This window comes from Pyrus communis, chromosome 7, assembly GCF_963583255.1.
Source record: "Pyrus communis chromosome 7, drPyrComm1.1, whole genome shotgun sequence".
Classification (NCBI taxonomy): domain Eukaryota; kingdom Viridiplantae; phylum Streptophyta; class Magnoliopsida; order Rosales; family Rosaceae; genus Pyrus; species Pyrus communis.
The window spans coordinates 2,056,840-2,079,125 of record NC_084809.1 but is presented as its reverse complement, the minus strand read 5'-3'; the positions used below and the strand labels follow the sequence as shown (position 1 = coordinate 2,079,125).

At 40.8% G+C, this 22,286-nt stretch overlaps 6 protein-coding genes across 6 annotated transcripts; 2 read left to right on the top strand and 4 right to left on the bottom strand.

The window, feature by feature from the left end:
• Positions 1-779: 779 nt before the first annotated feature.
• Positions 780-3,249, top strand: LOC137740040 (uncharacterized). Its single transcript, XM_068479827.1, has 3 exons — positions 780-1,068; positions 1,311-1,377; positions 2,132-3,249. The coding sequence occupies exons 1-3, from the start codon at positions 1,006-1,008 to the stop codon at positions 2,950-2,952; spliced, it is 951 nt and encodes a 316-aa protein (XP_068335928.1). The 5' UTR covers positions 780-1,005; the 3' UTR covers positions 2,953-3,249.
• Positions 3,250-5,467: 2,218 nt separating this feature from the next.
• Positions 5,468-7,308, top strand: LOC137740026 (probable galacturonosyltransferase-like 10). Its single transcript, XM_068479813.1, has one exon. The coding sequence runs from the start codon at positions 5,664-5,666 to the stop codon at positions 6,798-6,800; it is 1,137 nt and encodes a 378-aa protein (XP_068335914.1). The 5' UTR covers positions 5,468-5,663; the 3' UTR covers positions 6,801-7,308.
• On the bottom strand, positions 7,101-9,427 carry LOC137740027 (uncharacterized). Its single transcript, XM_068479814.1, has 5 exons — positions 8,809-9,427; positions 8,443-8,704; positions 7,798-7,896; positions 7,504-7,715; positions 7,101-7,307 (listed from the first exon to the last, which is right to left on the bottom strand). Exons 1-5 carry the CDS (start codon positions 9,255-9,257, stop codon positions 7,232-7,234), a joined length of 1,098 nt encoding a protein of 365 aa, XP_068335915.1. The 5' UTR covers positions 9,258-9,427; the 3' UTR covers positions 7,101-7,231.
• A 1,149-nt stretch (positions 9,428-10,576) lies between these two features.
• Positions 10,577-12,358, bottom strand: LOC137739347 (protein transport protein SEC13 homolog B-like). The gene is made up of 2 exons (XM_068478906.1): positions 12,216-12,358; positions 10,577-11,771 (listed from the first exon to the last, which is right to left on the bottom strand). Exon 2 carries the CDS (start codon positions 11,692-11,694, stop codon positions 10,792-10,794), a length of 903 nt encoding a protein of 300 aa, XP_068335007.1. The 5' UTR covers positions 11,695-11,771; positions 12,216-12,358; the 3' UTR covers positions 10,577-10,791.
• Positions 12,359-12,967: 609 nt separating this feature from the next.
• Positions 12,968-17,681, bottom strand: LOC137740124 (alpha-mannosidase 2-like). The gene is made up of 4 exons (XM_068479934.1): positions 16,965-17,681; positions 16,521-16,670; positions 16,336-16,368; positions 12,968-16,234 (listed from the first exon to the last, which is right to left on the bottom strand). The coding sequence occupies exons 1-4, from the start codon at positions 17,538-17,540 to the stop codon at positions 13,496-13,498; spliced, it is 3,498 nt and encodes a 1,165-aa protein (XP_068336035.1). The 5' UTR covers positions 17,541-17,681; the 3' UTR covers positions 12,968-13,495.
• An 872-nt stretch (positions 17,682-18,553) lies between these two features.
• LOC137739557 (uncharacterized) lies at positions 18,554-22,215 on the bottom strand. The gene is made up of 14 exons (XM_068479167.1): positions 22,034-22,215; positions 21,848-21,945; positions 21,542-21,721; positions 21,378-21,438; positions 21,216-21,262; positions 21,003-21,095; positions 20,784-20,874; positions 20,360-20,408; positions 19,941-20,057; positions 19,698-19,845; positions 19,396-19,488; positions 19,229-19,297; positions 19,028-19,070; positions 18,554-18,911 (listed from the first exon to the last, which is right to left on the bottom strand). The coding sequence occupies exons 1-14, from the start codon at positions 22,080-22,082 to the stop codon at positions 18,811-18,813; spliced, it is 1,239 nt and encodes a 412-aa protein (XP_068335268.1). The 5' UTR covers positions 22,083-22,215; the 3' UTR covers positions 18,554-18,810.
• Positions 22,216-22,286: the final 71 nt, after the last annotated feature.

The window sequence follows — 22,286 nt, the reverse complement described above, 5'->3', positions numbered from 1 at the left end:
ATATAAAATCAACGGCTCTGATTTCTTTTACACACCAATCAGCGGTTCAGATGACTTGTTCTTTAAGCTCCGGATACTAAGGTTCAGAGCAGATCCAATTCCTGTGGAAAGTGGGCCGGAGTTAGTTGAATCCGGTAACCGTAGATAATGGATAATGGATAATGGGCCGTCACGTGGTTCTCGTACGTGGAAGTGTAACGGACTCCTCGTTTGGGAATCCACTTTCTGCATGTCGCCCTGCTCGCGCCACTTGTGGCTTGAGCTCCGCCAGCAGTAACAAGAATCTGCACCGTTTAATTACTGAAATGCCCTTGGCTCGTTTAAATATCAACAATTAGTTATTTTCTCGTATTTTTGATATTTAAACAAACATCATCTTAATCGTCTGACAGTGTTTGCATTGCAGCCAATTTCGACATAATTGATGTGCTCTTAATAAGATATTAAATTAATCGGACAATGCTGATGTTTTTCTTTTTGCGTAAATAGAGAGGTCTCATGTTTGAATCGTTAACTAATAAGTTTAATTTCTAATTATGTAGTTTAAATCCTTTTATCCCTAAAATAAAAAAATAAAAAAAAAACCAAATTGTGATTTTCATTTATCCCTTTTCTATTTTCAGCTCATTGACATGAATGCTTTTTTTTTTTTTTTTTTTTTTTTTTTGAAAAGCGTACGCAAGTAAATAAAGGTGGATCTCGAGGGCAGTTTCGGAATCGAAGAAATACGTAAAACCGGCAGGCAGAAGTAGTGTTTGGCTGTGGGCGTGGAAGAAAAAATCAGCTCATAAAAAGAAAGAGAGAAGAGAGCCAGAAGATTTCGTAATATCCACTCCCTCCCTATCCACCCCCTCTCTCTCTCTTTCTATATATACACACACACGCACACGCACACTATATTTCCCAGTTTCTATCTTCTCATTTCTCTCTTCCATTTCCGAATCATTCCCTGTGGGGGGTTTTCAGAGCTAGGGTTTTGTGGATCGAATTTTCATTCCGATTTCAATGAGTTCGGGTTCAATATCCTGCTCTCCTGTCGTCACGAAAGACTTGGCCAAGAAGAAGAGGGTAAGCTCGCTCGCTATGTCATCCATTCTCCTCCGCTCTCTGTCTTTTCTCTTTCGTGCATACGTCTGCGTGTGCTTGGAAATGGAGGGAAATTCGAATATGAAAAGTTTCAATTTCGGCCGAGGGTTATTGGTGCATTCCTGAAATTCGAATTCAATTTTGGTTTTTGGGCGGAATTGAAGTTGAATTTTTGTGATGTTGTGAATTGTGAATTTGTTCTTACTTGTAATTGTTTTTCTCAGACCAACAGGTTGGCGAAATTGAAGCAGAGCAAGCTCGATGTTCGCCGCGAGCAATGGCTTTCACATGGTATTGCTTCCTTCTCTCTCGAAATTTTTTTTTTTTTTTTTTTGAAATATGAATTTTCACTAAGACCAGAAAAAAATTTACTTTTTTGGATTGCCAATGAAGCTAGTATGCTTCAACAAATAAAACAATGGAAGCTAATATGCTTAGTGGAGGTATGAAAATCGAAACTTGGGCATCGGACAATGTTTGTATTTGGATGCAGAACTTGGTGTTTGCGAATTGTAGACTTAGGCATCGGGTGAGCACAATGATGTTCGTTAAAAATTTAGAAAAAGAAAAAGGACCTTCATCTAAAGTGTCATACATGTTCTTACCTAGAATTTTGAAGTAAAGCTGGTTTCTTTGTCAAGAGTTCACTGCCATTGGTCGTCATTACTCGATCAATGACATGATCAATGGATATAGGGAAAATTCGTTTTCATGCCTTAGGTAGTTCTATGAACCAAATCAAGATGCCGAGCTTTTTGTAGAAATTTTGATCACATCGATTCAGGAAAGACAGAAGAGTGGCTTAGCTTCTGAATTGTTTTTGTTTTTGTTTTGTTTTTTCAATATGCGTCTTGCACAACTGACTTATGATGGGGTACCTGACGTTTTCCCTGACATTGATGACCTGATTTTTCTTCTCCCCACCCCGACAAAAGACAACGAAGTTTTACATTAACGGCTTTTGTGGAACAAGTTAGAGATTTTTAGTAGTTATCAAAATTTTCTTATATACATTTGATCCTAATAAACTTCGTGTGCAATGCAGTCAAGAATAAAGGGCACAAAGTGAACTCGGATGGGAGGGGTGGGTCTCCTACACCATCTAGGCAAGTAGAGAAAGGGCAAAATGGATCATTGGACAATTTGGAAACAAGTTCAACCGGAGGAGAGAATGACAGTTCGAGCATCCATGACAGTGATTTGGAGTCTCTGACAACCAGTCCGAGTGGAAGCAGTTTGGATTGTAATGATTCGATGAAGAATCTTAGTGAGAGCAGTGGAAGTGATTGTTCGGGAAATGTCAGCAAGGAGGATGCTGATGATGGGTGTCTAGATGACTGGGAGGCTGTGGCCGATGCTTTAAATGCAGAGGACAACAAGCATACCCCTATTATTGATTTTCCTTCCAAAGCTGAAATCACAGTTGAACCCACAGGTCTTGAACTATCTAGCGAGAATCCTGGAGTTGAATTATCGAATCCAGAGAACAGAAACATGGTTCCTGGGTCACATACGGCACGTTGTGCTTGGAGACCTGATGATGCTTCCCGTCCTCTGAATCTGCCCAATGTGCCAAAACAGCATAGTTTCGTGGTTCAATCAGACTGGCATTGTGGCCATGGAGCCATTGCATGGGCATGGCAAAACATCGTGCCCCTGCCTTCGTCATGTCCTATATGCTATGAGGATTTAGATGTCACAGACTCGAGCTTTATTCCATGTTCATGCGGCTTTCGGCTTTGCCTCTTTTGCCACAAAAGGATTCTAGAGGCAGACGGGCGCTGTCCAGGCTGCAGGAAGCAGTACGATCATGGAAATGGAGCAATGAGCATCAACAGAGGAGCTACAACTTTTAGAGTGGCTTGATCTTGCAGTGTGAGTACTAGATCCTAGAAAGTGAGTTTCTATATCTTGAACTTTTTGTTTATCGCCTCTCTGTTTGCGCTGAGTCAAGTCTGTCAAACTTTCAGCATCGTTAACGAAAATTTGAGTATAGTGATAGAGGCGGGAAGCGGCCTGGTATCGGAATTGGAACTTTGGTGAGTCCAATTCCTGTATAATGTTTAGGATATGTTGGTGTAGGAAACTGATGCAGTTATGTGAATAGTTGGGGTTGGTATAAACTTTCCAAATAAGAAATTTAAGTATATCCGCGTTCTTTTACTTGTCTTGCTTCTTGAATCAAAAGACTTTTTCTGCAATTTTACCTTCTCTTTCTCAAGTCCTTTTTTCTGGACTTACACTTGTGGGTATGTCACTGGCGTTCCGAGTCAATAACACAATGACATGCTTCCGGGAGATCTCTCTTAAACGACGCTTCATTCCGGTTAGTCCTTGTCATCTCAACTTTTAAACACATTTCAAGTTTCCTGGGAGTAGATCTTCCCTGCACCCGGGATGCCTCAATCGCGGTATTCTCAACCCAATCATGCAGTGCCATGGACCATGTACGATTAACTTGAGATACTGTTATTGTCGCATTGAAGTTTCACTCTTGTACGAGATAAAATTGTCGTGTTTGTCTAGTATGAACCGACTCATAGCATGCCTCGAAATCTATAGCCGTTGAATTGTTAGATAAGGATCCAACGGTTACATTCTGGAATTACCGATTTTTGTGTGTCTAAATTCGCTTGAATTCTTCAAATCTAATGTGAAACTGCCAGATGGAATTGTGGAGCTGCGGCGTTGTGGTGACAACAGCCGGCCAGGTGGTTGCCGCCTCTCCTACAAGACTCATCTGTCCACGTGAACTCTTAACGTTTGGAAGCCATGTTGGTTAACTTTTATTTTTTTAAATTCCAATTTTATTATTCTCTAAGTTTTTGAAAAATCGTACTTTTCTGTACTTTTTTTTTTATTTTTCGTCTCACTTTTATACTTAAAGTTTAATTTTTCTGTCATTTGCATATTTCTGTTTGTCTTTTCGTTATGTTTTCCATTTACGCGATGGAAAAATCAAAGGTGGTCAAATTTGTTGTCAAATCCACGACTCCCAGGGGGAAATAATGGCCATTGACTAGTCGGCTTCCAAACCTGCTTCAATTTAGTCCCCAAGTCGCTCTAAGATTTTGAAAACCTCGGATAACTTGTGTGACCAGTAAACCCAAGTCACATTTATCTTCTAGGCCATCTTAGATGGTTTCTACAATGTATATATAAACTTGACTACTTACTCTCGAAAAAATTATAGTAACAAGGGGAACATCGTCACCCATGATAATTGATCAACTTATAACTTTAAAAAATAACAATCAAACCTTATATCACTAGGTATGATCGATTGTATGAATTCTAAAATCCATATGCGTTTGGTTTTGCATCAAATTTTCCTTTTGATGAAAATTGCGATATTCCAGCAGCACCGTTAGCTTCAAATATTTTATATCATTTTTGAGATTTTCTGTTACTTTTTTAATTTTAAAGGGATACTATGTTCGAAACTTGAAAGGTAAAAACAACAATTGTGTTTTAGTCCAAGATAAATGTTTTTTTTTAATTTTATTTGGTACCACAAGTAAAATAAATATAATCATTTTCGAAGTCCGTAAATCGAGAGATCTGAATTAGTCAACTTCAATCCTACAGTCTCATTAGCCTATTTCACTGACCTATTTCCCTACAGTCTCATTAGCCTATTTCACTGACCTATTTCGCAAAAATTCAAAAACTTAAATGATTTGAATCTCTCTCTCTCTAAATAGTCTACACAAAAATCCGTACTAAACCTCATTCTCATTCATGGCATGTGGACACTTGCCATTGAGTAACAATAAGTGCAATAATGTAATGATAATCCAAGCTGTCCAAAGCACATGGCCACATGGCTTCCCATGCTGGACAGAAGCTCCAGTGGAAAAGCATATTAAAATAATATTCTCTTTTTTTTTTAATCCAATATTAAAATAATATTCAAACAACCCCCCTACAAGAAAATTTCTCTGCACCAAACCAAATGTGTTATATTGCATAACTGTCCTCTCAGTTTTCCAGAAATTTCACCTTCTTCTCTACAATTTATTTTTTTACACTTTCATCCAAATAAGTTTGTTTTGATTTTTACTTTAGACATGTTTGGGATTGCTTATACAAAGACTAAAAGTGCTTTTTATGAGCATAACTCCTTCCCTACATAAGCGTAACTTGTAAAAGCCTGCAACGAAAACAACAGCTGAAAAACAACTTAACTGAGAAACAAAAGAACAAATCCACCCGAGTTGAGGCTTGCGACTGATTCATACAAGGATTAACTGAGAAACAAAAAAAATTCGCCTCATTGCCAGATTGAAACGATGCTAACGAAGTGAACCTACAAGGATTAACACGAAAGAAAAACAAATTATCGGAATGAAAATGAAACCCGAATAAGCTACGGGGACTGTTAGTGCAATTTTAATTTTTTGTTCCTAACTAATTATTACAATTTAAGCAACCAAATAATATTCAGACGCGTTTTTCTGTTAACACAAAAAAGACGTTTACTCTCTCTCTTTGCTTTTTCGTTGACCATTTCACTTACAAATACTCCTTCCTCTCCTCCTCCTCTCCATTTCCATTCCCCTCCTCCATCGCCGACGATGCTTCTCCTTAAACCCATTTCTCTCCTCCTCCTCCTCCTCCTCCTCTCCGCCGTCCCCATTCCCGCAAACGCAATCCGATCATTCCCGGACTCGCAAACCCGACCGGGAAATGAAAAACGATTCCACATGGATTTCTCAGAAGCTCCCAAATACACAAACGGAATCAGCTGCCCTGTTCTTCCGGGTGCAGCAAACGACGTCTGTGATTCCTCCCTCGTCCACGTCGCAATGACGATCGATTCCGAGTACTTGCGCGGCACCATTGCCGCCGTGCACTCTGTTTTCAAGCAAGCCTCCTGCCCGGAGAACACATTCTTCCACTTCGTCGCCTCGGATTCCGGCTCGGTTGATTCTCACCACCTCTCTCGCATTCTGACATCAACTTTTCCGGCGCTTAATTTCCGAGTTTATATCTTCAGAGAGAGTCTGGTGAACCATCTGATTTCTCCTTCGATTCGCCGAGCTCTGGAGAACCCATTGAACTACGCGAGGAGCTACTTGGCTGATTTGCTCGACCCCTGCGTCGAGCGAGTGATCTATCTCGACTCCGATGTCGTTGTCGTCGATGATATCCAGAAGTTATGGGGGATTTCCTTATCCGGGTCGAAAGTGATCGGAGCTCCGGAGTACTGCCACGCCAATTTCACCAAGTATTTCTCCGACGAGTTCTGGAGAGATTCCGAGCTCCCCAAGGCGTTCGATAAAAAACAACCCTGCTATTTCAACACCGGCGTGATGGTCATCGACTTGGTGAGATGGAGAGCCGGAGGGTTCACGAGAAAGATCGAGAATTGGATGGAGATTCAGAAGGAGACGAGGATTTACGAGCTGGGTTCTCTTCCGCCGTTTCTGCTGGTGTTCGGCGGCGACGTGGAGGCGATTCACCACCGGTGGAACCAGCACGGCCTCGGCGGCGATAATTTGATGAACAGCTGCAGGCCTCTGCATCCGGGTCCGGTGAGTTTGCTGCATTGGAGCGGGGGCGGGAAGCCATGGACGCGGCTGGATTTGGGAATGCCTTGCCCTGTCGATCTTCTCTGGGCCCCTTACGATCTCTACAAACACCATCAAAGTCACCTTCAAGATCTGCATCTTCTTCAACACGACCACCATCAACAATTTTTTATGTTGTAGCATTAATTAGTAACAGGATTATTTATTTTTTTTTTAGTTTTTATTTTTTACAGAAATTCATTGATAGATGGGAAGAAATATTATTTCTACCAGATGTAAATAGAGGGAGAGATTTGAACTGAATGAAATTTTTTGGAACATATTGTTCCATTTTGCCAAACAACATATGCCCAGATCGTCAATGTGCTCGGTTTTGTATCAAGTTTCAGTTTGCTCCAAGTGCTCATTATCTTTTTTAGAGCGTCTTTCCAAATCTTTGATAGGTTAAGTTATGTAGACCAAGATGCAAGAGGTCAGAAGAACAAGCGAAAATTATTGCGTTATTCCGTAAAACGCTTTCATTTCGAAGAAGAAGAATGATACAGATGAAATACAAACAAGGTTGACATAGATGAACATGAAGAATGTACACGCTTCGCACTTTCCTCTCTTCACAATAATCCAACAACGCAACTCAAATGTAATCGGTTCTCCAAGCCTCTTAAATGATGACCTAACAACATACACCTGCCAAAAGAATTGTGAATTTTCAGATTTCAATGGCTAATGGAATTGGTTCTACTACGAAGTTATCAGAAAAATCTGAAGCACTTTGCATCCACGACTCTACGGCGGACCATTCCCAGAAGTGACTTCATGCAAAGCAAATTTGGACAAGCAATAAAAACAAGCCATTTAAGGAGGACTATGACATGAGTCTAACCAGAAAAGCAGCTTCGCTAGGTAATCTCGTGAAGTTCCTATGGTCTCAAGTTCGCCATCAGCATCTAGGCCAATCTCTTTGTCCGCTGTCACCAAATCTTCAACAAATTCTGAGGAAGTACCGTCTTTGAAGAATCTCTGCAATATATTTTGAACAAGCTGGTGTATAATTTCCTTCACCTCTAACGATGACGGTCGAGATAATTCAGTTACCTGTTAAAACAAATGATGGTAGCATCATAAGAAAGGATGGACTCATAAAAATTGCAACTCCATCACAAAGTAAGATTATTACCATATTAGAATCTAGAGACCGTAGATAGTCCAATAAATCATTCCTGGGTCCTGTATCATATTCTAATTGCATATTTTCCTGCTTTTCCGCCTTCAGTTCCTGAAAAAACCAAAGCATGTCATTCCCACATTCTGCTTAAAACAATGCACAATCCTTCAGGCATTTAACTTCAATATCAAATTAAGCTCAAAACACAAAACTTAAGCGTCGTTACCTAGAGGTAGCAAATCAACCCATTGGGTTGTTAATGGGTAACCATTAAGACCCGTTTAGTTTGATTTCACCATAATAAGGTATTACACCATCATCACCACTACCATTCTTACCACCACAAATCTCACCACCTTATGACAGTGAAATCAAACTAAACGGGTCTTAAATGTTACCTATTGACAACCCAATGGGTTGATTTGCCACCTTCGTATATATGATTGATAAAGATACATAAAACGAATAAAAAAACGTTCAGAAACTAAAACTTGGAAGATCATAAACCAAACAAAAACGAGCTTTGATCTTGCTTTCAAAACTAAAAAAAAAAGCAGTCCAAACTAGAATTTTCGACTATTTTAGGCTCAATTCGAAGAAAAGCATTAGTAATTGTGGAAATGAAAAGGACAGAAAATTCACAGAGCAAATGCTCACCTCCTTCACATTTGTCAGCTCTGATTGCAACGTCTGGATATAATTCAAAGCCTCCGGAGGCAAATCGCCGAAAACCTGAGGAGTTGCTGAATCCAAAAGTTCGCTACTCGGCCCGATACCATTACCACCATCCCTTTCCCCGCTCTCCACCCTATCCGACACCCCATCCATCTCCGACCGATCCAACGGTACCGAATTCTCCGTGGATATGTCGAAATTCCTCATCAACGATATCCGATACTCCGCGTTCCACAGTGTATATCTAATTGATACGATAAATCCCAAAGCAATTTTACTCCAATTAATACAATTACGCACTGAATTTACTGAAATTTGAAGAAAGGGGATAGAAATGTGAATTATTACCCGGTGATTATGGAGGATGCGAGGAGGCGATGGAGGGGGGCCTTGCAAACCCTAACGGTGACGGAGAACTGATCGGACGGGAGCAACCCCAGCATAGTAGAAATGGTCTGCTTCATGGAGTCCCTGGCGGAATCCGAAACGCCCTTGGAGATAACGGAGGTGTCGAGGGGCTCAATTTTCTTGAGCATGTTCGAAATCACGGAGAAGCCGCGGTCGAACCCGGACTTCCGAGTCGAGACGAACTCGTCCGACACGCCGCCGCCGTCGACGCCGGAGATGAGGCATCGGACGGAAGATGTTGAACCGGCGGACAAACGTCGCCGCGGAAAGGAGGAGGGGAGTAAGGGGCGGACGAGGAGATGGCGGGAAATCGGTGGCGGCGGTTGGGATGGCTTGAGAGAGAGGTCGGCGAAGCGGGAGAAAACGAAGGCGCGAGCTGGCGCCGCCATGAACGAGCTGGCTATTTGTTGGAGGCTCTCCGCCTCTCTCACTCTCTGTGGCTTGCGCCTCCTGGAATCTTCAATCTTTTTATCTGCCCGTTCAATTTTGATTGGCTGATGAGATTGACCTGGGTTTTTGAGGAAATTACAGATTCGCCACTGATTTACTTATCTTATTAGACAAGTACCTACTACGACGAAAGCGAGTACAAGTTGTGGGATTTTTGTGAATCAATTTCTAATAAAATAAAATTTAATTACTATTGCAATTATTGTAATCGAGTGAGTTGGCAATTTGCAATTGGACCACGTATCTAATTAGCTAAAGTAGAAGATAAAAAGAACTTGGTTGCTACTTTGTTTCTTCTTTGTAATTGAGATCTAAAGCTGACACACTACATAATTTGATTCGAACCGTTCAAAAGAGGAAGAGGGACATTTTTGTAAGCTGACAGATCACGTAATTCAATTCAGACCGTTCAAAAGAGGAAGAGGGAGATTTGTACTCTTGGTTTTTATGAAATAAATCAACAAGATGAACTAATGAAGGCCATACAATTTTAAGATGAGTGATCTAAATTACTTGATCCGTCGGCTCCATCATAATGAAGGCCATACAATTTGAAATAAGTAGTCTGAATTATTTGATATGTCAGCTCCTGATCCGGAGGGGATCTCGATTCATTCTCACGTTCCAATCACACCTCATTTTTTAACTCCCAGACTAACAAAAATCTTGCCACGTAGGTAAGCAACATTGGCTAAGATATCATAATTTGGTCATAACCTGAGCATTTCCACCAAGTGAAAACCAACGGACATGGTTCCTCTCTGGATCTATTGATCATAATTCACCAAGTCAAATCATCTGGACCATTAAAATTTGATTCAACAGCTAATCCACATCCGAATCATTAAAATTTGATCCAACAACTAATCCACCAAGTCATATCATACGAGCCATTGAAATTTGATCCAGCGGCTAAAATTATTATAACTTTGAACATGAGCCCTTGTTTGTACCCGTTGGATCAAATTTTAATGGTCTGGATGATGTGACTTGGTGAATTAGGACTAATAGATCTGGAGAGAATCCATGTCCAAAACCAACGTATTGTACAACTTAAGACTATTACCACTGGAGTGTGATATCTACACACCCTTGTCTAAATTTTTTGGCCACTAGATCAAATAAATTGAGGAAGATCAACGGAGAGAAATTAACAAAAGATGTGTGAAAAGTACAAAAGAGTGGATAGCACACCCTTTACAATTTCACCAGCAAAAAAGACCCCAAAAAAGTAAATCAGAAACAGATACACAAGGAGTGAAAACACATACGATCGAACAACTCCAACTGATTACAACACGAAACCTGAATCTTCATCCCACAATAAGCAAAAAACCAATTCGATAAAGCACTAACTGTTACAGGCAAAGTATTGAAAATAAAACCGAGATAATTCTGTTCTAAGACGCTATCACTCTAGTTCATGAAGAATACCGTTAAGACAGTAATTGGAAGTAGTGGTGATCACAAAACCTATGGCTCGACTGTGCTTACTTGTTGCCACTCGCCATCGACAGATTCTTTCCACAATGTTACATTGTTATTCCCATCAGCTACCGCCAGCAAATTTCCAGTTAGTGACCATGACACCCTCCAGACCGGGGTCTTGAAATCCTTCAAAACATTCCCCTCCCATTGCTCGCCTTCCTTAGCCACAGTCCAAATCACCACTGTTCCATCCTGTGAAGCACTTGCGATTGTGGACTTTGGGAGTCCCAAGTTGGGTGCCCAGGCTACATCTCTCACCCAATCACTGTGCATTTGAAGGGCCGGAAAGCAATCCATCTTCCAAATCCCATTGTACAGCTTCCACACCTTCACAGTATTATCACACCCACCGGATGCCAGCTTATGTACGGGATCAAGCAGACCAGATCCTACTAGAGCGCCAGGAGCCATTGCTGGGGCCCATGAAACTGAGGTTACTCCAACAGGGTGGGCTTGATCTATCTTCGTGGTGTCCCAACCACCATCAGCCCTGGCAGTGAAAACCGATATATTCCCATCAGAAGAACCGCAAGCTAAGATTAGACCAAGTTCGTGAGGTGCCCAAGAAATGGAATTTACTGACGACTTGTGGTCATTAAACACATGAGCCTGTTGCCACTCATTCGGATTACCCTCCTTCCAGATGATCACCTGTCCATCGTAAGAACAGGAAGCAAGGATCGACCCGAACTTGGGATGCGCCCAAGCTACCTCCCAAACAGGGCCGCTATGAGCTGACAATGTAGCTAGGTGCTGTGAAGCGTTTCCAACACCAATTATCTTAATGGTGGCATCAGACGAAGCTGTTGCTAGCCGCTTTCCGTAGTAATCCATGGCTACATCGTGGACAGTGTCCTGGTGACCCGTTTCGATCTTCTGTGCAGGCATCGTTACCAATTTATATTCTAAATGTCCCCAAATCACCTTTCCTTCAATTTCCTGAATTTGTCTCCTTTATGCTTCCTCTGGATTACAATGTTCTTCATATCAAAATTCAAGTCTAATATTCAATAACTAAATTCCCAAATTATTGCAATTCAGATAATTTCTATAGGCAAATTATATCACAAACAACGAGAAATTGAAATAAACAAATTCACAATAAAAATATCATTTTCCGAGAAATTCCTCTTACAGCAGGTTGAAGATCTAACAGATCACAGGAGAAAAAATAATTCGCTATAGAAACCCATAATTAAATTTGAATGTTCATACCAATAAAACGAAATCAATCATAATTTCGGATTAATTGCAGCCGAAAAATAATAATTCCAGAAATTTTGATTTCAGAAGCTCCGCAAGGGAAGATCTAGAAATAAAGTGTGATAGATCTGAAAATATCGTGCCAGAAATTGAACTGATTTTACATCGGAAATATAAACAAAAACCACGGCGGAGGAGCGACTGACCTCTGAGAGGAAGAGAGAGAGTGAGAGAGGACGCGGCGGAGGTCCCTGATCGGAGAACCAAAATTTCTTCAGTTGAGAGAAGGCGCTTATCTTTGTACGAGAGGAGAGAGAGTCGCTAACTTTCAGGCTTCAGCAGCTTCAGAGCATGCGTGTGTGTTTCTTAGGGAATGTTTAGGCACATGGGCCTTGATTTGGATATGGGCTTCTCCTAATATGCATAGCCAGCCAGTTGGGCCAGTTGATCGTTCAATAGATGTTTGTCAAGTCGCCTATCTTGCCAAGTGTCCAAAAGATGTTCGGCATTTGTTACTGAAAAAGAATCATCGCCGGATCCTTTTCTTGGAATCTCGTGATCATGACCGTTCATTGTACATCGTGTGGTTAGAAATTATTTCAAAATTTAAATTAAATATAAATAGTACCTAACGAAAACTGACGGCACAATGTACGATAAACAGTTACGATCACAGGATCCCCAGGATCTCGATAAAAAGGATCCAACGAGGATCCTTTTCGCTTGTTACTATGGATACTTAAGCGAGAGAAATTCTAGGGTTTGGCCTTCTTAACGGCCTCATCCCTCCACGCACAAAACCTCACTCAAGACCAACCCATACATTCCGACCCTACTTACCACTGTGTCCTGGTGCTCGAACCAAAGTTGTTGGCTTTCGACGGACAGGTGACATGGCCCGGGTGATCATACCTAAGAATCTCTTGGATGGATGTACTTAGACAACAAATTAGCCCTGTATTTCATGGATGCGAACCATTACAAGCAAAATCATACCTGAAACAAAATCCAAACATCGCCACTTACCTCACTATCATTTTGAACACAAATACTAGTCCTAATCTCATACATAATTGTCAGCAGCAGTTTTACAACAAAAAGAATCCCGAAGGCAAGTCTATCAATCGACTTGCTAGCAGGAGCAACCGTGGATGACTGCTTCGACTGTATCGCTACTCTACTAATTGTCTATGCCCTGACTTGGCAACATGTATTGAAGTAGCATCATATATATGGTTCCCACTTTCATCAGGCTGATAGCGGGATGTGAGAAACCATTGTAATTTGCTACTAACCCCATTGACGAAGCGTCCATGAGAATGCGGTAATGAAATCAGTCACTAGTACCCTTGCCTGTGTGATAGTAACTTGAACTTGTATGCCTGTATTTCTACGGGAGAGATAAGGATGCGTCATAGCTCTCAGCTATATACCCTGCTGAAGAAGCAACAAGGAGAATACAGTAAGAAACCAGTCGCTAGTACATTCATTTGGGCGGCCGCAATTCCAACTTGTAAGCCTGTATTTCCATTGGTGAGATGAGAACGTGTCCATCTTGAGCAAGGTCTCCAAATTGCTCAGTATACCCAAGCATATCCATGTCCTCATGTAAAAGATTTAAGGAAGTAACTCTTGCATTCAATACCATAAGGTCCTTGAACATGTAAAAGAGATTCACATTCTCATCAGCAAATCTAGTGCAACCTGATCTGCCCTTCCTACAATATGAAGAGTCCCAGTTCTGTCTCTGTAAAATTAGGGCAAACCTAGAATCTTCGAGAGGTTGCTGAGTGTATTTTAGAGGTTGGGGAACCTTAAAACTTACAATATGCAGATCACATGGTAAGGGAGCGGCTAAGGGGGAGAAAGATCTTGGGGGTGGCTGCACTGATAACTCCTCTGGCTTCTTGGCAATGAATGCATGCAACGGATAGTTCAGGTGAGCACTGATGCGGTGAGAAAGAAGCGAGGGATTTAAGGGCAATGAGTTGGAAACCGGGTTTGATGTGGCTGAAATTTTAGACTCCACAACAATGTGGAAGATTACATTCATTGCACGGTTGTCCATCACTCCTTGTCCAAGACCTCGTCCATCATCTCTTACCAAACGACGGTCAAGCATAATCTCCAACCATCCATTTTTAAGACTTGCCACACCCAATGACTGCCGGGAATGGACCGAAAACCGCTGACCAGCAGACCCCTGCATGAATGCAAGAGAAGGCATAGGGTAGTAATTGCCCTGAACTGGGATTTTATCATAGGTTTCTCTCCGGCTCATCTGAAAGCCATTTAAATCAGAAAAGAATATTCTTTTGTTATCAACATCTGTTTTATATCTAACTATCAACTCCTTGTCATCGAACTCCTGACCAAGAAGCTCAACATGATACTCCTTCTCGATGAGAAATTCCTGTACGGTATTCTCTCCATTGTAGACACGAGTGCTATGAGAAATGGGGCTCTTTTCCCATTCGGTCCTTGGATAAGAGTATACTTCCTGCACCAAAGGGCCCTCAGAGATCACCAACTGCCCACCTTCTTCAATGATAAGCTGTGCATCACCGTTGGGTTTAAATAGGTAGGCTCCACTTCCCATACTAGAGTACATAGCTATTTCTTCACCCACAACATTTTGGGAACCATTCTTATGGCTGACTTTCTGCAACAGACCATGCTTCACATCAAAGGTGAGTATTTGGTGCCTGTTCTGGATTTCAGCCACATCAGCGTCTGCTTTTGAGCATGCATATGGAGTGGGGCAAGATAAAGAACTAGACTTTGAGAAGAATCTTAGTTTTGCTGGTTTGGCCTTTTCACATCCATGCAACCCGTTAGCAATGTAATATGTTTGCAACCCCAAGGCGGGAACAGAAACCTGCCAGTAAACACGATGCCTTCCAGTAAATATTTTGCTTTTATCATGCTGCAGCTCAGGAGATATTTGGCTTTGAACACATGTCGAGTTTGAGTTCAGAACAGTAACATCTGGACGGTTAACAATAACCATCACAACCTCTTCTCTTGTCTGCTCCAAAGGATTAAAAAACACCACTGATTGTCTAGTTCCTTCACGGGCCATGATTGCTCTATGGACAGGCTGAACATCATATTTAGATCTCACCTGTTCTGGCTCAAACTGAGAAGGGTTATTGTCATTTTTCTCATGGCGTATTCCAAGCAGTACTTCAATAGCTTTAGACATGAAAATCTGCAAGTCCTGCAAAGATGTGTGCATCCGAGTCCCATAGTCCAGGACCACATGATCTTTAGCAGTACCAGTCACACCATCATGATGCTGGAAAAGAGCCAAGTTCCTCCTGGCAGCAGCCAACTTGTAGGAGAACCCCATGGGCAACTTTTCACATTGTGCTCTCTCGCAGTACCCAAGCAGGAAAGCCATCATCATATCTGTGGTACGAAGTGTTTGCTCAAGTACTCGATCAACAGCCTTGAAGAAAGGCCTGGAAACATAATAGCCACTCCAATAGTCCTGTTGCCTATCAGCATAAGTGAAGAAGTCACCTGACAAAGAAGGAAAACCCCCAACCTGACCGGAACCAATCTCACCAGGAAGTGAATGATTTATTCTTTCAGCCTCCTCACGAAGGGTCCAAAAGTAATCTTCCAAAGTTCCAAACTTGACCTCTGTGTTTAAACTGGGATTAGAATTGATATAGTCAAACAACATTTGGTAGTTCCTAAACTGAGCTTCAGCTTCATCGATGCTTATGTAGCGGAAATCATCTCCAAGAGGAATAAGAAGTGTATTTGTCCTGTACAGTGTTGATTTCTTCTTATATTGATCCAGTAGAATAAGTGCCCGCTCCTGAACATTTTCCTGGTTGGTCTCTACCGGATTGTCTCCCCACGGACAGAGTTCATAAACAAAGCCACGCATTCGAGCAAAGTCAAACTGACAACAAATGGCAGGCTCTGGCCCACAAGTATGTGGAATATCATAAGAATAAAAGGGCATCATATGGACAAAAATATCGGTAGTTTCATCCACATCCCAGCTCTGACGCCATATATACTCCAAATTTTTATGCTGTGCAAGTTCCTTCTTCAGCTCATAATGGGTCCTCTGAATAAGCATATTTTCAAAACCCATGCGACGGAGAAGATATGCCATGGTAGGTGAGTATCCAAACGGATCTATCGCCCATGCATTTTTAGGAACAACCCCAACAGTTTCATTCAACCACATATTTCCTTCTGTCATCTGATACATCAATTGCCGAAAGATTTAAGAAGCATTTCAGCAGCATAAGAGATGCATAAAATCTTAACAAAGAACAATATAAAAAATTTAATATAATGTACCTGCTCAATTATGGCATAATAATGTGAATTAGCCTGCACCAAGAAGAAGAACCAATCTATTAAGCTTCAACAACATGAACGCATTGGTTAAAAAATCAACGTAGATCTAAGAGTAGTCTAAGCATATGCTATACCGGTAAAAACAAGCATGCAGTTAAACAAAAGCTTACATATATGAATATTACCTCATCGTTCATTACCCAGCCACCTCCAACAATTTCTAGCTGACCATTCTTCACCAAATTTGTGAATGACTCCCTTTTGAGATCAGAGGAGTCCCTCCACCATCTTTCGAGATAAGACATCTCTTCCCATATAAACTTGCGCCGAGAATCCTACACATCCAGGAAAAATCCACTCAATTGAATCACACACAATCTCGGAAAGTTTCGAAAACAGAAAAACCTCAACAGAACAGCAGAACCAAAATTATATGTAGTTAATTAAAACAATCAACATATGAACTCAATGCAATTACTGCTATCATACGAAATGCAAGTTCTTCTATAATTAAAACAATCAACATATGAACTCCATGCACTAATCATATAAAACAAGAAAATTTAACCCAAATGAGCAAAATTTAAGCTCAAGCAAAACCCAATTAAAAGTTTGAATCTTTTGCTCACCTTAGAAAGCGTATCGACAATGGTGTCGAGAATATGCCTGGATTGCCTATCGTAGTACTCTTCGACGGTGAGCTTCCAGCCGGGATCGTTATGCGAATGGGGCACCACAAACACCTTCAATTTCTCAGAGTCCCACTCGTCCCCTTTGTAGCTCACCCGCCACCCCTGCTTCCACGGCCCGCCGTCCGCATCCGAGAATTCAATCTTGTCGTACAGCTCCTTGGTGGTGATGTCAACGGTGGCCCCTGCAGCGGCGGCGGATCCCGAATCGGCGGCCGAGACGGGTTTGCGGGAGATGGGCTTTCGGGGCTTGGAGAAGCGGGTGGAGGATTTGGATTTGAAGTGGGTGGAGAGGGGTGTGGGGACGCCGTAGCGGAGGATGACGATGAGAAATAGGAAGAGGGAGATCGAGAGGCCGATGACGAAGAAGTTTGCGAAGATGAAGTCGCGGAGGAATAATCGCCTGCGGGGCTTTCTAGTGAGCTTGGATTTGGGGTTGGAAGCGGAGGAGGAGGGGAGGAGGGAGTTGGCCCAGCCGCCGCGGCGGGTGCTGCCGATGTACGATGAGAAAGCCATTGTCGTTTGTTTTGCTTTGGGCGAAATGAGATCGAAGGGAAGGAGGAAGAGGAGGAGACAGACTTTACAGTCGGTCGTTTGCTTGCTGACGGTGGGTGGGGCCCCGCGGCGGAGAGTTTTTAGTTTGTTTGTAGTAGTGAGGTTTTGGTTTGTGTAGCAACGACGGGACCAATACGGCAATACCAATCGGATCGGTTGGATTATTGGACTTTTCTCTTCAACACTATTGACTTCTGTATTTTTCTTGACTTTTTAGCTAAAATCGTGAGATTGGCTTAACTTCTCATTTGATTTTTGATATTTGAATCCGATAAAAGTTGTTTGAGTTTGTCCATTATCAATTATTTAGGTCATTTCGCAAAAAATCGGTGTTAAATAAGGACTAAAATGATAAAAATAACCTCAATTTAGTATACAATTGGCTAAAATGATTTGACAAAAATTCAAAGTATTTTTGTTATTTTATCCTTATTCAACGAAATTCTTTTATGTAAAAGACTAAAATAATTAACGATGTTCAAACACAGAGATCACTTCTATCGATTTCAAATCTCATGATCTAAAGTGAGAAATTATGTCAATTTCATGTATCATTTTGGCTAAAAAGCCAATTTTCTTTGATATATTATATATAGAGTAAATTGTAGCAATGGTTACGCAACTTTAATCAAATTGGAGCAACGATCCCTCAACTAAAAATACATTACCATTGATCCTTTAACTCATCAAAACGTGTAGCTATGGTCATTTTCATCAAAATGAGTCATGTTGGAATGACCATTGCTACAATTGAGTTAAAGTTGAGGGACCATTTCTCCAATTGAATTAAAGTTGAGGGATCATTAGTAATGAATTTTTAGTTGAGAAACTATAACGGCACGTTTTAATGAGTCGATGAATCAATGCTAATGGATTTTTAGTTAAGAATTCATTGCTCCAATTGAGTTAAAGTTGAGGAACCATTGTTACAATTTACTTTTACATATAATGAGAGAAAATTAGGTACTAGAAAAAGTATTAACTCGAGGTCTCAAGTTCGATTTCATTTCGACACAAACGCTTTCTGGCACATTTGAGACTGTCCTTCGTAAACAAATAAACTTTTACACATCTGATACAAATGCATTCTTCGTCGAAACAAAAATGTTACGTAGCTGTTCTTGCGTAGCTCAATTATACAATACGCTGGTCAACCAAAATAATTAAACAAAAATACCGGCATGAACACGAGCGGCGAGCAAAAACCAGGAAGCAAGCTCTCTCTTGAATATCATAAAATGATTTCCTCCTGTACGCTAACGTTAAGAGTCTTATTTGGGAGAACGATGCTGTTGATCACCACAACTTCGTCTTCAACTGTCACCTCTTCTCCTGCGAAAAGAAAACGAGAGGGCTCTTCAAATCGGTCAAATGCATTGAAAAATCTCCTTGCGCATTCAACAGCATCAAATTCATAGACGAAAGAAATTAGAAACCAGGCACCATACCGAGGATGGTAATTCCAAGCTTTGCGCTGTAGTCTCCGTCAGCCTAAGCCAGTAAATTAAGTTCTTAGTTAGCCACAAGAATGACAAGCAAGCTGTACAAGTTTATAGAAATCTATAACTTAACAGAAACGGTAAGTTACTAGTTGCATTCGCTAAAGTTTGTGAGTTTTCCTTATCGTGCAACTACATAGCTAGACTTGCCTGGACACGCGACCATTTTCCAATAGACGACTTCCATCCAACAATAGCATTTATAACGACTGCATTTTCCTGTCATAAAATAGAACAATGAAGTTTGGATAAATTCACTAAAGCATTCGCAATACGCTACAGTTCTTGTTTATCCATCGATAAACCAACTTCAATACCTTGATTTCCACGTCATCCAAGACAATGCAATTTATAAGCCTTACTCCTGCCCCTACACGAACATTTGCTGAAAGAGACACATCGGGACCAATCTGTGCACAAAAGTAACTCACACTTTAGAAGGAAATGCAGAAGAAGGAAGCTCTAATTCAGAGTGTCAGTAATGACTACTGCCTCCACTATATTCACCATCCTACACCGTTCAATATTCATTTACAATATATACATGCAACTGCAAATAAGAACAGAACAAAATGGGGTACATGTATATTAGTAGAAGATAAGATGAAAGTGAACTTACCTTAGAAGTTGGATGTACTTTTGCCGATGGATGAACATAAACATTACCAACAATTCTAGCATTCTTGGTACCATCTCCACTAGCTAAAAGGTGTTCGGAGTTAATTTGGAATTGAGAAAGATACAAACCCGAACATTTTAAAGACATTCTGTAACAGAAACCAAAGATTAGTACAAGGCAAATGATAGTAAAGATAAAGGAAAAAGGAAAAATAAATGAAGCTATTAGGATAAATTAGGCTACCCAGGAGTCTTGATCTGTTCCCAAAAGTCCATGGTCTCATATGTATACAGTTTCTTTTTTCCAGCAAGAGGTGACAAAATATCTTGATCCAATCTAACAAAATCTGTAGGAAGAGTCCTGTGGAGTGTAAATCAACATTAAAAGTGGCACACACTAAATTTAAACCAGTTACAACTCTATTTCTAAATGCACGTTATACTGCGTTCATGCCACAAGACATGACATTCCAAACAATAGTTCCTTCTTCTAGTACTAAGTACTAACACAAAAAGATCTTAGCTTTTAAACGGGTATTCACAATGGATACGATCAGGACAAGTGGTAAGCACTTCTCAAGTGAAACCAGGGAATTTAAATGAGAAATCGCTATAAGTTCATCATTCAAAGTATAAGTATGCAACCAGGATAAAGATGTCAACCTTGTTGCGGACTGGAGGGCTTCAAAGCTGGAAACACGACGTAAATTAGCTGCAATTGTCAAATACAGAGTCAGACCCCAAGAAGACCGAAACCAGGCAATTCAAATAAGAAATAGCTATAAGTTCATTCTTCAGATACAGACAGACGTCTAGGAATGTTGGACGGCTATTCATTTGCATCATGATCCAGGCTTCATGACTTAATTTTGAATATTCTATGGAGTAGCAAATGATTCATTCACTGTGAAAAATTCATGCATATTTACTTCATAGGGGTAAAAGAAAATAGGAATAGCAATACGTGTTGAGGCCAAATTTGTTCTCAATAATTACAAATCAAGTAACATAACATCTTTAGAGCCAGAATTTGATCCCAAGTGCAAACCAATCCACAACTATAATGCCAGCAGAGAAAAGGACCAACCTCTGCCTTCTCGGTGACTGGAGACTTCTTGAATGGCAGAAAAAATATCTGGAGTAAATACATATACACCACAATTGATCAAATCACTCACCTGCATTTAGAAAATAGATAACCCTTACAAAAATGTGGCCGGGAAAAAGCAAATAAAACAAAGAATTGAGATCATCAAACACCAACTAAATGAACAATTTCTGAACATTAACTGCATCGTTTACATACAAAAGTCTCTGGCTTCTCAGTATAATGCAATAGTTCGTTGGTGGCAGGATCAGCAACCAACTCCCCAAACTGGTTCGCAGATTCAGCAGAAACCTACAGATGAACCAAAAAACGAAGAATAGAATGACGAAAAACAAGAGGAAAGAGCATCAGCAATATGGAGCAGAGTTGCAATATTATTCAATAATTCAAGCCATCTGTCAACAAACTAACCTTAATTACTAACATTGTACCCATCCCCTTATATCCTTTATGAGCCTCTGCAATGACGAACAACAAGAAGCAATAAAAGGAATTAATTTTTTGAAATCTTATCAATAATTCCACGCAATAAACTTCCAATTAACATACACGAATACGGAACACAAAACTCACCAAGCATGTCTGCAAGCGGAAAACTGCAGCAAACATCACAATTCAGCAAAAAGATGTGCGACTGTTCCACAGACACAAAACACAACATTGAATTAAGCAAAATCTTATTACAAACATAGCAGTGGAAAGCGGAAACAAACGAGAATTAAGCATAGAATTCGAACCGGGCTGTCTTCCATGATGATATCTCTGTAGTAATACAGTCCGCCGGCCGAGCCGTGCGGTTTGTCCTCTCTCAAGTACCTCACTGGCACTCTGAGCTCATTGGAAATGGAAGACACGTACAGTGCAAATTCTTTCTCTTCATAGAATCCAACTAAATAGATTTGTGCTAAATTGGGTATCTGTAGCATAAAATCAAGCATTCAAATCTTGCTAATTAGTTCGAAATCAAAATTCTTTAATGGGATTTTGGTTAAAGGTTGAAAAGCCAAAATCCAAAAGCTAAAAGCCAGAAGCCAAAAGCTAACCTTTTTACAAGCTGAAATGGGGTGGTACACCATAGCCTGCCCAGCCAATGGGAACAGCGGTTTCGGGGTGTTGAATGACAGAGGCCGAAACCTAGTCCCTGCCCAGAAAATCAAACGCGAAAAAATCACAAAAATTGAAGAACAAAAATTGAAGGAAAAGATTATGAATTGTACGAAGAGTAGTACCTTTGGTAGGCCCGCCCACCATGATTACAGCGACTACCTTCTCCTCCATGACTGAAACGGAAACCCTAGATCTTGAGCTGGGCTGGAGATCTCAGCTCCTCGGAGACAAGCTCAAAGTTTGAAGCTTTGGAGGAGACGAGAGTTCGTTACTAAAGCACTTATGCTGACTTTTGGCTTCTGTGGTGAGAATTGGAACTGAGGGAGAATATTACTTGAACTCGACACCATCTACGACGTCGTTCGGCACTCTATC